Source organism: Manis pentadactyla, chromosome 3 (genome assembly GCF_030020395.1).
Source record: "Manis pentadactyla isolate mManPen7 chromosome 3, mManPen7.hap1, whole genome shotgun sequence".
Taxonomy (NCBI): domain Eukaryota; kingdom Metazoa; phylum Chordata; class Mammalia; order Pholidota; family Manidae; genus Manis; species Manis pentadactyla.
The window spans coordinates 37610705-37626054 of NC_080021.1; the positions used below are offsets into that span (position 1 = coordinate 37610705).

General features: G+C 44.4%; 1 protein-coding gene across 6 annotated transcripts in view; it reads right to left on the bottom strand.

Annotated features, from left to right (window-relative positions):
- BAALC (BAALC binder of MAP3K1 and KLF4) overlaps positions 1-15350 on the bottom strand; it is a 75240-nt gene that overhangs the window by 36882 nt on the left and 23008 nt on the right. The window contains exon 1 of one of the 6 annotated variants that reach the window (XM_057497847.1): positions 2698-2807. The exons of the other annotated variants lie outside the window; for them this stretch is intronic. Within the exon in view, the coding sequence (XP_057353830.1) occupies positions 2698-2788 (91 nt within the window). The 5' untranslated portion in view covers positions 2789-2807. Of the gene's footprint in view, positions 1-2697; positions 2808-15350 lie in introns of those variants that run through there. 6 annotated transcript variants of the gene reach the window in all.

Consider the following 15350-nt stretch of genomic DNA (forward strand, 5'->3'; position numbering starts at 1 on the left):
CCTGAAACTGTAAAACTCCTAGAAGAAAACACAGGGAAGAAGCTCCTTGGCATGGGTCTTGGAGATGATTTTTTTGGATTTGACACCAAAAGCACAGCAATAAAAGCAAAAATAAACAAGTGGGACTATATCAAACTAAAAAGCTTCTGCACAGCAAAGGAAACAATCCACAGAATGAAAGGGCAACACCTACGGAATCAGAGAAAATATTTGCAAATAAGGGGTTAATATATCTATACAATATCTAAATATCTATATAATATCTAAAATATATAAGGTACCAAATAATAGCAAAAAAACAACCCAATTAAAAAGTGGGCAAAGGACCTAAATAGACTGTTTTCAAAAGAAGACATACAAATGGCCAACAAGTACATGAAAAGGTGCTCAACATAACTAATCATCAGAGAAATACACATCAAAACTACAGTGAGACAGCACCTTGCACCTGTCAGAATGGCTATTTTATATATTTTTTTTAAAAAGAGAGAAAAGTGCATGTGAGGATGTGGAGAAAAGGAAATCCTCATGCACTGTTGATGGGAATGTAAATTGGTGCAGCTACTATGGAAAACAGTATGGCAGTTCCTCAAAAAATTAAAGCTAGATTTACCATATGACCCAGCAATCCTACTTCTGGGTATATATATATGAAGGAAAGGAAATCACTATCTTGAAGAGGTAAGTATACCCCCTGTTCATTGCAGCATTATTTATAATAGCCAAGACACAGAAGAACCTATCTCATGTCCATCAATGGATAAATAAATATGATATGATTTATATATACACACAATGGAATATTACTTGGCCATAAAAAGAAACCATTTGTGACACTGTGGACAAATCTTTAAGGCATTAAACTAAATGAAGTTAAGTCAGACAGATAAAGTATGTGCTAAAAGTTGAGGATAACCACCAGAATAGAAAGAGAATGTGAAAATTCCAACCTAGCATAGAGGAAAACATCAGAAATTAGGGGGGAAAAAACAAAAACAAAAACCAGAATATGAAAACACAGGAAAAAATTAGAAAAGTTGGGAGGAGAAAACCATGTGTCCATTTCTCAGCAGAAGGCGTGCATGCTCCCCCAAAAGGAAGGGGCCTGTGATGGGAATGCGGGCCTCGGGGTGGTGAAGGTTTGGAGTGCTGATGGACAGAGTGAAGAAAGAGGCCAATCTCAAGTGAATCAAATGATCGACACAGACTGGCTGAGGTTGGAAACCATGGTTTTATAGGGCAGCCACTCAGCTATGAGAGACCAAATCAGGCAGAAAGTTTCTTGGTGAGCAAAGAATCAGAATACAGAGAACTGGAAGATTCTGACGCTACAGCACCCAGGCTTTAGAGTGGCAAAGCCGGGGTCAGGAAGATAGCCCCACTGTCCTTCACTGCACTTGTGCCCTCCCTTTACAGAGGGCGGATAAAAAACCAAGATTTTTTATGACTCAGATCCTGCTTTGATCAGGCTCCAAAGGTACCCTTACATCAGCAAGTTATAAATCAATCGAGTAGATGGCAGTTTTCCGTGCTGTAGTGCAGCTGGGTCTCCTGAGCCTGCACCTCGACGGCCTTCTGTTCTCAGCAGCCAAGGAGTCCACAGGCTCTCCTTGGAGGAGCCACTGCTTCAGGTTGCCTCTCTCATCTACTTTACGTCAATTCCCCTCAGCTTCAGGTTCAGGGCGTGACCTCTTTCTGTCTTGTCCCTCACACCCACATATACGTACATGTGCTCATGTACCTTTGGAAGCCTCTGGGCCTATTTGGGAGGGAGCAAAGAGGAACAGAGGGCAGCATGAACTGGGGACATGCAGAGAGAATTCCAGTCAGCAGCTATGGGACATGAAGTAGTCACTAAACCTCTTTGAGCCAGCATTTTCTTACTTGTAAATTTGGGAGAGTATATGTTGAATGTTGGGAGAGAGTAAATGAGATCATCTACAAAGCACCTGGCTTACTGTCTGACACACAGTAGGCACTCAATAAACAACCTGCAGCCGTCTCTGTTTTGACCACAGCTCTTCCTGGGGACATGGTGTGGTCCGCTGAACAACGCCCCCTCCCCAAAAATGTCTGCTCTTAATCCCCAGAACTTGTGAATATGTTAGGTTAGGTGGCAAAAGGGATGGAATTGAAGTTGCTAATTACAATATAAGGTTGCTATTTAAAACTGACCTTAAAATAGATTATCCTGAATTATCTGGGTGGGTACAGTATAATCTCAAGAGTCCTTAGAAGTGTAAGGAGGCAGAAGAGAATCAAAGCGTGACAAAAGAAAGGCACAGAGAGAAGCAATGTCACTAGCTTTGAAGATGGAGGAAGGGACCACCAACCCAGCAATGTGAACAGCGTCCAGAGGCTGGACAGAGCCAGGAAACAGCCTCCAGGAAGGAGCACAGCCCTGCCAACGCCTCAGCCCAGTGAGACCACAGAACTGGAAGATAGTAAATTGTGTTGTTGGAGCCACCACATGTGTTACTTTGTTACAACAGCCACCTGAAATGAATACACCGGCCTCGGGGTAGCTGTCCCACCCTGCCTGCAGCAACCTCAGTCAGCGACTAACAGTGCTCTGCAAACTCCGGTATCCCAACGATACAACCATGACTTCTACGCCCGCGACCAATGAGCGTCATTACATGCCCAAGCTGGTGGAGCAACATGGAAGACGGGTGGTGGGGCTCGGAAGTTACTCACCCCAGCCTCTGTGTTGGAAAAGAATGGACGCTGCTCGCAATTCTGTGGCAGTTGTACTGAAGCCCTCGTGTCCACTACAGCAGGGAGACATTCCTCGTGATACCTGGGCCAGAGAAGCTCTCCCAAGGTGTGAATCACCTGGACCTTATATCACTGCCCGGTGCCCCCTCCCCAGATCCAGTCTGCCCACCTACCCATGAAGCGTAGCCATTCTACCTACACAGCACTGTTGGACCAGCAGAGCCCTTAGACTATCGTCTCTCTATTCAAGCAAGGCAAGAGGGCAAATGGCTTGGGGCCAAAACCAGAGGAATAAGGACAGTGGGATTTGGGGATGGAAGTGTCTTGGACAGAAAGAGAAATACGACCTTCCCTGCTATCCCGCAGCCTTCCCCCCACCTTTGGTATTCTCCCAAGGGACTCCTGCTCACATTGCTGGCTGCCCACCGCTCTCTTCCTTCTTGGCAGACCCCATCTCCTGTCACAGCAGCCCCTCCCCAGGCCTGAAACGATGAAGCAGGACTGGCCTGAGATGGTACTGTCTTCTCCTTCCCCGGTGATTTGTTCTGAGGTTGGCAAGTGTTAAGTTCTGTCTAGAGATGCAAATGCCACTGGAAAGGTGACAAAGGAGGAAACCGCCTTTCCCGCCTCTGAGAGGCGCTGTATGAGAGCGAGCAGAGGCCCGTCCTCGCGGGGGAGACCCCGAAGCCTGACCCCACTGCACTGTGCCCTCAACTAGCCCCGGCCCAGCCCTCCTCCCGGCGGCTTGCTGTGGGAGACCACAAGCTCCTAACCGTCTGCGGCGAGCAGCCTTCGGCAGCACATTCTGCCCCTTGCAGCTGAAAGCTCGCTCACTAATAAGCATTTGGGGATTAATACAGGCATCAGGGATTCCTGGCCAGTTAGCGCCTCCTGATGAAGACAGACGAACTAAGTGTACAGCACAATCCATGAGACAGTCCTTCCCTCAGGGCCTCTCAGCCTAATGCTTTGAGGATGGAAATTACTTCCTATCTGCTCTCACCTCTGGATTCCAGAAGTCATGAAAATAGTGCTGGAGTCCTGTCACTTAATTTTTAATCCACATTTAAGTCTCCTTAGAGATAATTGATTTTCAGATGGCAAATTTTTCCTAAAAGCCCAGTGGCCCATGTAAAACCACCTTCTCAGTTTCTTTCTCCCTCTTTGCACCACAGAATGGGCTATAGGGCAAGAAAAGCCCCTGGGCCTAATAGGCTAAAGCAGGCACTTTGCAGAGTTCATCTAAAGGAGGAGAAAACGTTTGAGCACTCTAGCATCTTGTAGATCTAAACAACAGCCTACTGGGCAGGGGGATGGCTGGGGCCTCACTAAACAGCCTCCCCAGAAAATGTAGATGGAGTGTAGATGTTACACAATCGCAGATGAAGAAATGGGGGATTTGGGGGTGTTAGTTAATTCTGTGGCAAACCAGGGTGGGATATGAGACAGCAATGGATGCAGAATGAGGGGGACAAGAGGAGAAAAGGCCCTGGATGAAGCAAGGAAGGAAACAATGTTTATATCCAGCTGAGGGCTTCACCCAAAAAATTCACAAGGAGGGATCAGGCATTGGCCCCAGAATGACACTGCAAACCATCCAGTACATAAAGAATGGTTATGTGTATTCACATCTAGTGAACAGCATTACGTTTACTCTATAACGCAGGTTTGGAGGTTCTCGGCTTCACTTTGTTGCAAAATCCCAGGTAAAAAGGGAAGCAACTTTAAACCTGCTACCAAAGCAGGCCCCGCCACCAGCGGGACAGCACAGAGCAGTGTCTGAACTGGGGTCATCGCGGTCTGGGTGGGCCATGCCACACAGCGATGGGACAAGCGAGAGCTAAATGTGACCTCTTCCAAGCAGCACAGAAGTCACCATTCCTAAGGGGTCTGAACTTCGGCTCCTCCAGTTTTTCTGTGGGACATTTTGGCAAGTTGCTTATTCCCTCTAACCCTTAGTTTTCTTGCCTACAAGTATATTATGACACCTCTTTCATAGGATTGTTGTGAGAATTACATGAAATAATCCATGCGGCATGATTGGCCCACAGAAACTGCTAAGAAATGTTAGTATTTACAAGAGCTTCTAGTGAACAAATTCTCATTTACTCTGGTTTTGCTGTTAGGTCCAGATGCCCTGTAGCTGTGGCCACTAGGTCCAGGGGGATACCCATTAAGGCAGACACCATTTAACTCCAGCACACAGGGAACTTTATTAGTGGCATGGAGTCCCCTCTAACCACTCACCTGAATCCTCAGTCACAGCCTGACACCCAGGGAACTTTTGCAAAGATTAATGCTCTAAAATTACAATTTCCCACAGCCAGTCCCTGCCGCTTCCTCCCCCACAGCACAACCACCCTCCTCCGGGTGACAAGGGCAGGGGCAGGGGGACCCTTACAGGGACCCCAGATCTCATATCCCAGGGAAAGGAAAACCAACCCTCTCTCCCCTTCTCCCCTATCAAGCTTGTTCCCAGGGATGCTGTTGTGGAGGTTTTTTAGTGTTTCTAATCTAACCACCTAGAAAGGAAAGGAGGGCAGAAAAGCCATTACACAGCTGTTTGGTCAGTTGCTTGTCTTTAAAAAGTTGGGCTGATAAAATCTGGGGATCTGAAAACCACTGTCTCCATTCATTTCCAAAGCTATCTTCCTCGTCACACAATCATCGCCATCACACCTCGGCATACTGTCCTCTGTTCCGGAAAGGGTTTCCCTTGGGAAAGCTCACTGAACTAGCTCCTGGAACTTCCGGGCAGCGCCCTGCCTTGCCCCTCACTCTCTCCCTTATCTTGTCCAGTCCTCTCCTGAAATCCCACTGCTCCCTATCTTCTACTTTACTCTCTCTGGTCCCTATCATTAATCATGAGGAAGGTGGTGAGAGCTTGAAGGATGCAGAAGATGGAAGCCTCCCTCCTTTCCTGCTAGTGTGTGAGGTGGATGCTCTGCATGTAAAACATCTTGGAAACAGCTCCCGTGTCAGCCACTTACGCTCTGCCAAGTATTTCTTAAGAGGTTGGCATCCAAGTCTTAGTCCCAGGAGGCATTTCCTCCCTGTGGCCAAGCACATGAGCCCCGGTGCAGCCAGCACTGAAGCCCTGGATTCAGGTTCCTGGGGGGTCAGATCCCTGAGAACCCACAATGGCAGTGGGCCTCTGGCACCACCAGGCTCTGAACACCTGTGGCTAAACACAGCTGTTTCTTCTTCCTTGGGCTCCAGCTGTCCTCAGTTCTCCACCTTGGAATTTCACTCCTCCCACAAGCCCACCTACCTTGGGCCTTACCTTGTGGCTGTAAATCAGATCCTTTCTCCCCCGGGTTCTTCACAGCTCCCTGTTTCTGCATCCATCTCTCTATCATTCTCCTGTGGGCCACCAGGAATCCCAGAACCTGGCCAAGGCCTGCCCTGTGGGCCGGATCACTGTCAGGCCTCACACTCCCTCTGGGCCAGGAGCAACAACTTTAGGTTTCTGCAGTGGGTACAACCACCCCTCTGTGACCAAGAACTGGGAATTCCAGTCCTCATTAGACTTCCCTGAGACCTGGGCATCAGGACCTTCTCCCACCCCTGCACCCACGTCCATACCATTTTCAACTGTCACTACTGAACATTCATCTCCCAGCCATGGTTCACCCACAGCTTCATCTCCCCATAAGACCATCATACCCTGAGGACAGGAACCCAGTGTTATTCATCGTCCAAGCCTGGAGCCTGGTACAGTACCTGGCACATAATTGGTGCTCGCAAAGTTTTAATGATTCCATAATGACTGCCTCAAATCTGTTATGGAACAAAAGAGGGTTTAACTGAACACACTTTGCCAAGAATTTTCCCTTAGGGAGGCCATCTCTACTCTCATTCCTCAGCTGTAAAATGAGGAGGTTGGACCAGTCCTAGTGAGTCCTCTCAGGCTCTGGTTCTGCGAACCATCTGGGACTCCTGATAGATTGCATTGTGCTTCTTTCCAGCACAGTGACCCTGTAATTGGTAGTTTCATTTGTGAAGAATTATCCAAAACTTGGGAATAATGCCAAAGATGATAAATATCATGCTAGGCGCACTTCCTAACAAGCTCACCTAAAGGTCTTCTGGCTCCACGGGCCCTGATTGTCCAGAATCGTGGTTTCTTAACTTCACCCCTGGCAGGCATCTGGAAATGTTTTGGGTGTTGAGTGGGGGGCAGCTACTGGGTGGAGATCAGGGATGACAGTAGGCATCCTACAGTGTACCCAACAGCCTCCCACAACAAAGAATTTTCCAGGCCGAAAATGTCTCCAGTGCAGAGGTTGAGAAGCCCTGCTCCAGAGTATGCATGACTGCTTGTGCCTTTGATCATGACCCAAATATTTTAAAATTCAGTGAACTGATAGTGTATCATGAGTCTCTTTTCTATCTACTAGAGAGAATAACCCCAAAGACTGTTTTTTCTTTTTTTGCCCCATAAAACACAATAAGTTTTATATTTAATTTAACAATCTTATCTCAGCTTTCCTTCTTTCCACTGCCTATTTTAAAAAACAACCAGTTTCTCATATTCTCTTTCTGAACTACTTATTTTGTTTTGATATTAAGTTAAACTTTTGAGATCGGTTGTAAGAAATAATACATAGAGATCTGTGTGTGTGTGACTTTTACCAATTTACCCCAGAACTATAGGACAAAATCACATCCAGGACTGATACTGGCACAATCCACCCAACCTATCTAGATTTTCCCAGTGTTATTTGCTCTCATTTGTGTACTTTATTTGGTCCATGCAGTTTTATCACACGTGTAGGTTCATGTATCCAGCACCACAGTCACGATACAGAACGGCTGCCTCACCACAAGGATGCCTCGTGTGGCCCTTTTAATAACCACACCCTCATCTTCTCCATTCTGCTGTATCATCCAGCTGTGACCCCCCACCAATGGGCTAAATAAATAGTGACACCTCCTTCCTATTGACATTTTGAGAAATACACTTTGATATATTCCCTTGCCATTAATGGAATTACCCTACTAAGCAGCAGCTACAGGCTGAGATCTGAAGACAAGGGTAAACCAGATGGCTCCTAATTTCTTCACCAGAGTCTGTATTAATGAAAATCATTACCGCGTGAGGAACACAGAGTGACCCTGAAAAATCTACTTCACATCTTTGTGATTCAGTTCCTTTTTCTGTAAAACGGGGACAATAATGGCTCTTGTATGGAAGACTTTGTGGAGAATTCAACTAAGTCATATGAGCAAAGCACTTAGAATATTGTGCGTGGCACAGAATACATTCCCAATAAATTTTAGTTATGGTATGTTCCCTCATTTAATAACCACAACAGCCCTATGTAAGGTAGATACTCTTATTATCCCAATATCACAGATACGAAAACCAGGGTTCAGGAACCAGAAACTCGGGTTCTGGAGGAACACAGGCTACTAAGAAGGTGGGAAAAGTCACATAAGATAGGTGGCAATCAAGAGAAACAGAACTTCTGAGATCCAAACATCCCTACTATCTTATTCTAGAGTTTAAGAAATATCCCTCTGGACAACTTCAGCAACAAAAACCCAAAGTTAAGCCTTTATAAAAGGAATGAAAGGATATTTTGTATAAATTTTCTTCCCACAGGGAAAAGAAACCAGTCCTCACCAGCTCAACTCTTTTAGCAAGTCTAGCAAAGGAAAAGGCAGATAGGGCCCCAGAGCCTTTGCCTTCAAAAAGCAAAAGTATTAGTTTTCTTGGTTCTTCTTTGGGAATGCTGATTTACACTGAGGCATAAGGAGGAACTTCCTTGATCACTGCTTGGGCAGAATAAAACCTCACCCAATCAGTAGCCTGGGAATTGAAAGCCCACAGGCAGGTAAGGCTGGGAGGAAACAAAGCCAGAAGCAGAGTCTGAACCCTCTTCACCAGACCTTCCCGTTTCAATGTCTAAGAGCGAGGGCACAGGGTAGAGGTTTCCAGATGTCAGGTCATGGAGGTGAGCCCCCTGGTGTGGGGGACAATGAGAGAAATGGGATGAGGCAGCGGGCGTGTGTGTGTGTGTGTGTGTGTGTGTGTGTGTGTGTGTGTGTGTGTGTGAGCTAGAACTGCCCATGTCCTCCCTTCACAAGACTGGAGTGTTCCCTCACCTTCTGCAGGGGCTTCCTCCCCAAAATACCAGCCTTATTTTTTCTAGAGCATGCATTTCTAATACACAATGAAATTCCCTTCTTTTTCTTCTTTTAATCCATCATGCCTTATTTAGAATTTAAGCATGAGGGCAGGGATTTTTGTTCATTCTGTCACTATATTCTGCAGTGCCTAAAAGAGTGCCTAGCATATAACTGATGCTCAATAAATATTTGTTTAATTAATTTAGAAATGGTCTTCCTGAGTGTATAGTAATAATAAATGTCAGGCCTTTTTCATGCCCTGATGGCAAAACAAAAAATTAGCTATTCTATGTTGGCATGCACACACGGTCACATCTTTTTTTCCTTTTTAATTTTTTATGCACATTTTTTTCCCTTTTAAATGTTACTGGCCCATGAATTCTAAAAGTCTGAGATGCTATGGCTTCAGGGAAAGGTTTGAGAAGAAGGCTGACTTGGTTTGAACCTGGCTCCACCAGCAGTGTGCTTTGGGGCAAGTTCCTTCGTATCTGTAAGCCTCAATTTCATTACCTACAAAACAGGAATAGTAATTGAGAGGGTGATACACTTAAAGCAGGGACCTGCTACAGAGGAAGTTCAGTTCAGTGTACAAATGATGCTCAGCACTGTGCTTAGTGTATTCACCAAGGAAGCCCTCTTAGAATTCGCACTCTGCTCCAGCCAAAGGCCACCCAATAGCAGTTTCCGGGCATTCAAAGGAGCTAATCTTAATTCAGTATTCAACTCTCTTGCTATACATATGAATGATTAAATCAAAAGGTTTTGAGGTACCATTTACAAATTGCTGAAGTAAGTCACCTTGCCTGGGGGTGGTGACTTCCTGGACCCTTATAAGTTAATAGATTTATACCTGAATTCCTTTCCCAGTATAATTAGGCAAGAGAGGAATCAGGTCAGGAACCACTGCTAAAAGGATATCCTTCAGAAACGATGACAAAACAATCCTGACACTGGAACAGAAGTAAGGGAGGAAACAGGAGTCATTCAGAGCCATTTGATTTGCACACATTTTCAATTTTGTATTTTTTGCGGTCATTCAAATGCAACCTTGCCTCTTGCTGGAGCTCATACTATTGGAGAGTTATACTAATAAAGGAAAAAAGAGTAAACTGGAAGTTGTGGAGACAGAGAGAACATGAGGCCAGAGGTGAGGTCTCTGCTGCTCAGCCCTGAGGAAGCTAAAGCAGAGTCAGAGCAAAGAGAGAGAGAAAAGTCTCTGGGCTCCCAACTGTTTAGGGTGGGAAGGCAGAGAGATGAGTCATTTAAGAGGATAAAACAGTTCTGCCACATTCTGACAAGCTCTGTCCTGGAGTAATCCAGGGTACATCTCAACCTGTATAATTGACCACAATGGAGATGGAAGGGGGAAAGCCGCCTGCAGCACTGGTTCCCATATTTCCAAAGTGATCCAAAATTTGGGGAACTGTGCCAAACTGTTAGCTGCCATCTAATGTTAAGTATTTGCTTTTGCCTTAGTAACAGAATCTTGTTTTTAACCTGCCAATCAGCTAAAAGACATTTCCCGGCTCCCCTTGCAACTAGATGTGGTCATGTGACTAAGTGCTGGCCAATGAGATATCAGTGATTCAGGATGCTAGCAGGTTTCCTAAAGGGAAGGAGACAGGTCCTTCTCCTTTCTCTTCCTCTATCCCGCTCCTGGAATGTGGGTGTCATGCCTGGACCAAAAGTTCAAAGGCCACCTGAGCATGGCAGAGTAGTAAGCTAGAAGAATCCTGAGTCTTTGAGGAATTTTAAAGCCACCCTACCAGTTCTGGAAGGAAATAAACATCTATCTTGTTTTGAACCACCACTTTTGGGGGTTCTGCTTCACAACTAACTCTAATCCTAATTGATACAGGAAACCACACAGGGTTGTTAACTTTTTATTTTGCCAAATAAAGCTTAAAAAAATTCAAACTACTATATACCAGAATCAGAATAAAAATTGTCTTTTAAATTGAATGATTTTGTATTTACTCAATAATCATTGAGCACTTACTATGTGGCATGCACTGTACTAGGGGATATAGAAGTGAACATATGAAGAAGACACAGCCCCTTTCCTTGTAGGACTAACATTGTAGTGACACTAGGAAAAGCTTGTCACACAGGCTCCGTTCCTCATTTTACTGCAGGCCAATGATACCTTGGTCAGGACTGTTATGTTTTGGAACCACTGCCCAGGTGGGATATAGCAAGGTCTGTAGACTCAACAACATATTAAGCATTGCCTATAGGTTGGATAAATGGTATGTTTCACATGTGAACTACTGCTTTCCCAATACAAGTAGACTCAAAAATGGAAAATCATTTAAAAGCATTACTGAATTCATAATAGCTTTTTGTCAATTTGGGTGGGGTGAATTTTTCCCCATCACTGAATACTGAAAGTTTGGGTGTTTTACTTTTTAAGCTTTTTTTGACACTGTAAAACAATCCTTGTACTAAAAATGAAGAAAACTGTGCTGGAACAAACAATTTTTTCTTCTCATGACCATTTTTTTCCTAGCAAGGATTGTGAAAGATCACTGAGTCCTTTGCCCATAGTTTTCCATGCTACCACCAAGAAAATACATCTAAATTTTCCACTTTAAAATTCTTGGCTTACAGACCCTAATAGTTTTTCCCCACTGAGGTCCACTTTCTAACCTATTACAGAGTGCTTTATCCCTTAAGGATTTCTCCTGGCAATCCTCACCTTTCACAAGATCTGATGGCATTAACCCATAGGAGTTGGGATTGGAGCTGAAGGAAGGCTAAATAATCAAAACCTCTGCCCTCATAACCTACAGAATGGCTTAAAAAGGGATGAGTTGCTGAACAGGTAACCCAGAAGTCCTCTACAAGGTCCACCTTCTCTCTCCTCACTGTTGTTCTCTGCTCTCCACAGGTCCCTGTGGCCACCCATCATTTCTTAATTTGTTCTTTAGAATTAGCGTTGCCAGGGCAATTGAAAAAGCCTAGTGATGACCACTAACCCAGGTGGGAACTTAGCAATGGTGGTAGGATTAACTAATACAGGTAAGAGGAACAATACTTTTAAAAACTCTAAGGGAATGCGATTTCCATCCTAGAATTTTACATTCAGCCAAACTATCAATTAACTAGAGAAGACATAAAGAAACTTTTGAAATGCAAAGCCTCAAAAAACATTACCTCCCACACAGGAAGCTACGTGAGCAATTTCTTGGCCAAATAAAAGAATCAGCCAAGAAAGAGGAAGATGCTGGATCCAGGAAATACAGGATCAGTTCAACACAACAGAGACCAAAAGGATCCTCAGGTTAATGGTGAAGACAGATTTGGAGCCAAGGGCTATGCAGCTAGCCTGGAGAGCAACTAGCTCAGACCGGAGCAGGTCAGAAAGCTTCAAGGGCAATTTCTTCAAAAAGAAAATAATTGATAGAATTCCTACTGTGCTTAAATATTTTGAAAGATTTACACAGCCAGAGGACAGTTTAATGTGAATTAGTGGTAAGCTCAACCTCTTAAAACAAATTCTAATGTAGCAAAAAATGAAATGTTGTGTGAAAGGAAAAGTAATCATAGTATATCATATGGTTCAGCTGTGACTAGTGTTTACAAAGGCATAATAATAAAAACAATGAACATTGATCTAACCAAATTGTGTTACAACTCCATTGGGAGTGGTGGGGGGTAAGCGTGCAAGAGCAAAATCCTCACCTTGCATGTGGGTAATCAGCAGACCTGACCTTAAAGTGAAACATCAAAGAGTAAGCCTTGCATATTATTTAGAGACATCAAAGTAAATACCAAGAGAATGAACTGAAAGCGTTGACAGTAGTAATCTCTAGGGAACTGCAAAACTAGGAAGCATACCAGGGCACTTGTTGATTTTCATAGCAAGCCTTGTAGAGACTATTTGACTTGAAAGTCTGCACATGTATACCTGAAAAATATTTAAAAATTTTAAAAATTAAATTCGATCAAACTACTACTCAAAATCCTATCACGGCTTCTCATTGCTGTTAGGATTACGTGGAAGATCCTTAGCAGGGATCCAGCCCCTCCTACCAAGTCCTGCCTCCTCTGCTCACTGCTTTCCTGATGTTCTCTTTACACGGCCTGGGCAGCGCCACCTCTCCCTGCCCCGAGGCCTTTGTGCATGCTGTCCCTTTCGGTAACACGGTTCTCCACATCAACCTCAACCTAGTGAATCCTGAGCACTCTTCAGTTTTTAACACAACTGTCAGTATCTTACAGAAGTCTAGGCTAACCCTTAGATTACGTTACATTCCCAGTTTTATTTTCCCATAGTACCTGGCTTCTCTTTTGCAGTACTTAAAACAACTGTAATTAATTGTGTGAATCAGTTTGTCCTCTAGCTCATCCTCTGTGTTGTCCAATGTGGTAGCCACTTGCTACTTTGAGCTATGCATATTTAAATTAACATTAAGGCATATGAAAAACCCTGCTGCACTGGCCCCATTTCAAGCGATCCATAGCCATAGCTACTGCAGACATAGGACACTCCATCATGACGGGAAGTTCTACCGCACAGGGCTGCTCTACACTGTAAAGCCCACAAGGCTCTTCGTGGATCTATCCTGAGTGACTAGGACTATGCTGCACACTTCCTAAGGGCTTCCCTAATAACTGTTGAATAAATTCATTCATTCATTAATACAGAGTAAAAGGCAAGGTCACTTCTCTTACTGGGAGGATACCGATATTTGGTATATCTTAGTGTCAGCCCTTCAATAATGTCTACTTCTATACCATCCCAAAAGCAAAACCTGCACCAAAGAAACTTAAAACTTAGATAACAAAATAGATACTCAGGCACCATTTTGGAAAGAATAGTGGAATTAAGTGACTCATGAACACAAAAGGATTACACTTCACCCCAGATATCACTCTTAGTTCTCGATTTGTCTTATTTACCAATCATTAGAATTAAATAGTAAGATATGTGTTTTCACAGTCCATTTGGATTTAAAGCATCCTAATATGTTCTGTGATGGGCAAGCCAAGTCACTTTAGGCATCGTGTAGTACAGTCCAGTTTAGATGATGTACTTAGCATTACACACGAAGGAAGAAATTAAATGGGTATGATTTTCTTTTAAGAGGATTATTACCAGGCTTTCCAAGAGGCAAAAGCACCTCATTAATGGTAATGTGTTCACTGGATTTGAACAAATTCAACAACCCAGAGACACATGCAAACATATTTATCTAAGCACTATGGAGAACTTTAAAAAAATAAAATCAGGTCTTCCTGGATAACAGTAAACACTGTGTCCCACTCCCCAACATGCTGCCTTTGGGAGAGTCTGCTTAGAGGGCACCTGCCGCCAGGTGCTCCCCCTTCCCACCACACAGCTTCTACATTTCAAGCCCTGATTCAAGGAGGTCCCTGGTAGAGGAAAAAAATCAGTCTGGGGAAGCAGGGCTCTCTCCTGCTCTCTTTTCAACAATCAGTATTTAGATTCTGCTTCCTTTTTTTAATCTATATCCCTTCCCTCTTGTTCTGGGACTCTAAGAATCAAGCACAGCACAGAATGGCAGAAATTTGAATTCTGGCTCCCTTGTGCAAAGATGACCTCCTCTCCTAAGACAGATCTGTTTCCTGTGCCCACAATGTATGGTCATTCAGGAAAAAGCAAACGGTGCAGGCCCTGCTGGATGACAGTTTGTACTCAACTATTTGAATCCCTTTCAGCTATAACTTTTTGCTGATGACCACGATTTCTTTGTAGATTTCCTTCACTTTATCCCCTTTGTGCCCATGATCCCAGGGCCTTAGGTACAGACTGGGGTAGCTGAGACAGGCACAGGGGCACTGTGGTGGTCTTGAGGACAGGGGAGCCCTGCTGCCATTCGGTGGCAGGTCAGGGGATGCTTGATATTTAGTAATGCAGGCAGCAGTCCCACCCAAAGTGCCAACGGCTTCCCTGTGGAAAGCACAGCCAGGCTCAGGTTGGTGGAAACTGTGACATAACTCACAAAAAGACAAAGGGAAGGTTTTATGTCAGAGTGATGGAGATACTGGCTATGCAGGCACACAGCCACTTGGTAAAGTAGCCACCCAGCCATTCAGCCATGCACGCTGTGGCTGACAGCTATGCTTCCATACGCTCATGCAGCTAAACAGCCATATAACTATGCAGCCATAAAGTCCAGACACACAACCCTGAGGTCAGGCAGTGAAGCACTGACATGTTCACTGGAGCATGCAGCTGTGCAACCACACAGCTAAATATCCATGCAGTCATGCCTGAAAACTCACAGTTTTTGGGCAGAGCAACAGTTCATCATCTTCAAGTGTAAGATGGGATAGCAAAGTGGCTCTGTGCTTACCTTGTCAATCTCAGAAAACATTAGCAGAGCTATACAGGACTTCATCAGGAACAGGTGATGAGCAAGACACAATTTCTGACCCCAAGAACCCTCAATTCTGTGGTAGGGCAGACCTCTGCACGTGTACACAGTGCAGACCAGATAACAGTGAAAATAATAATGAAAAGGGGGAAA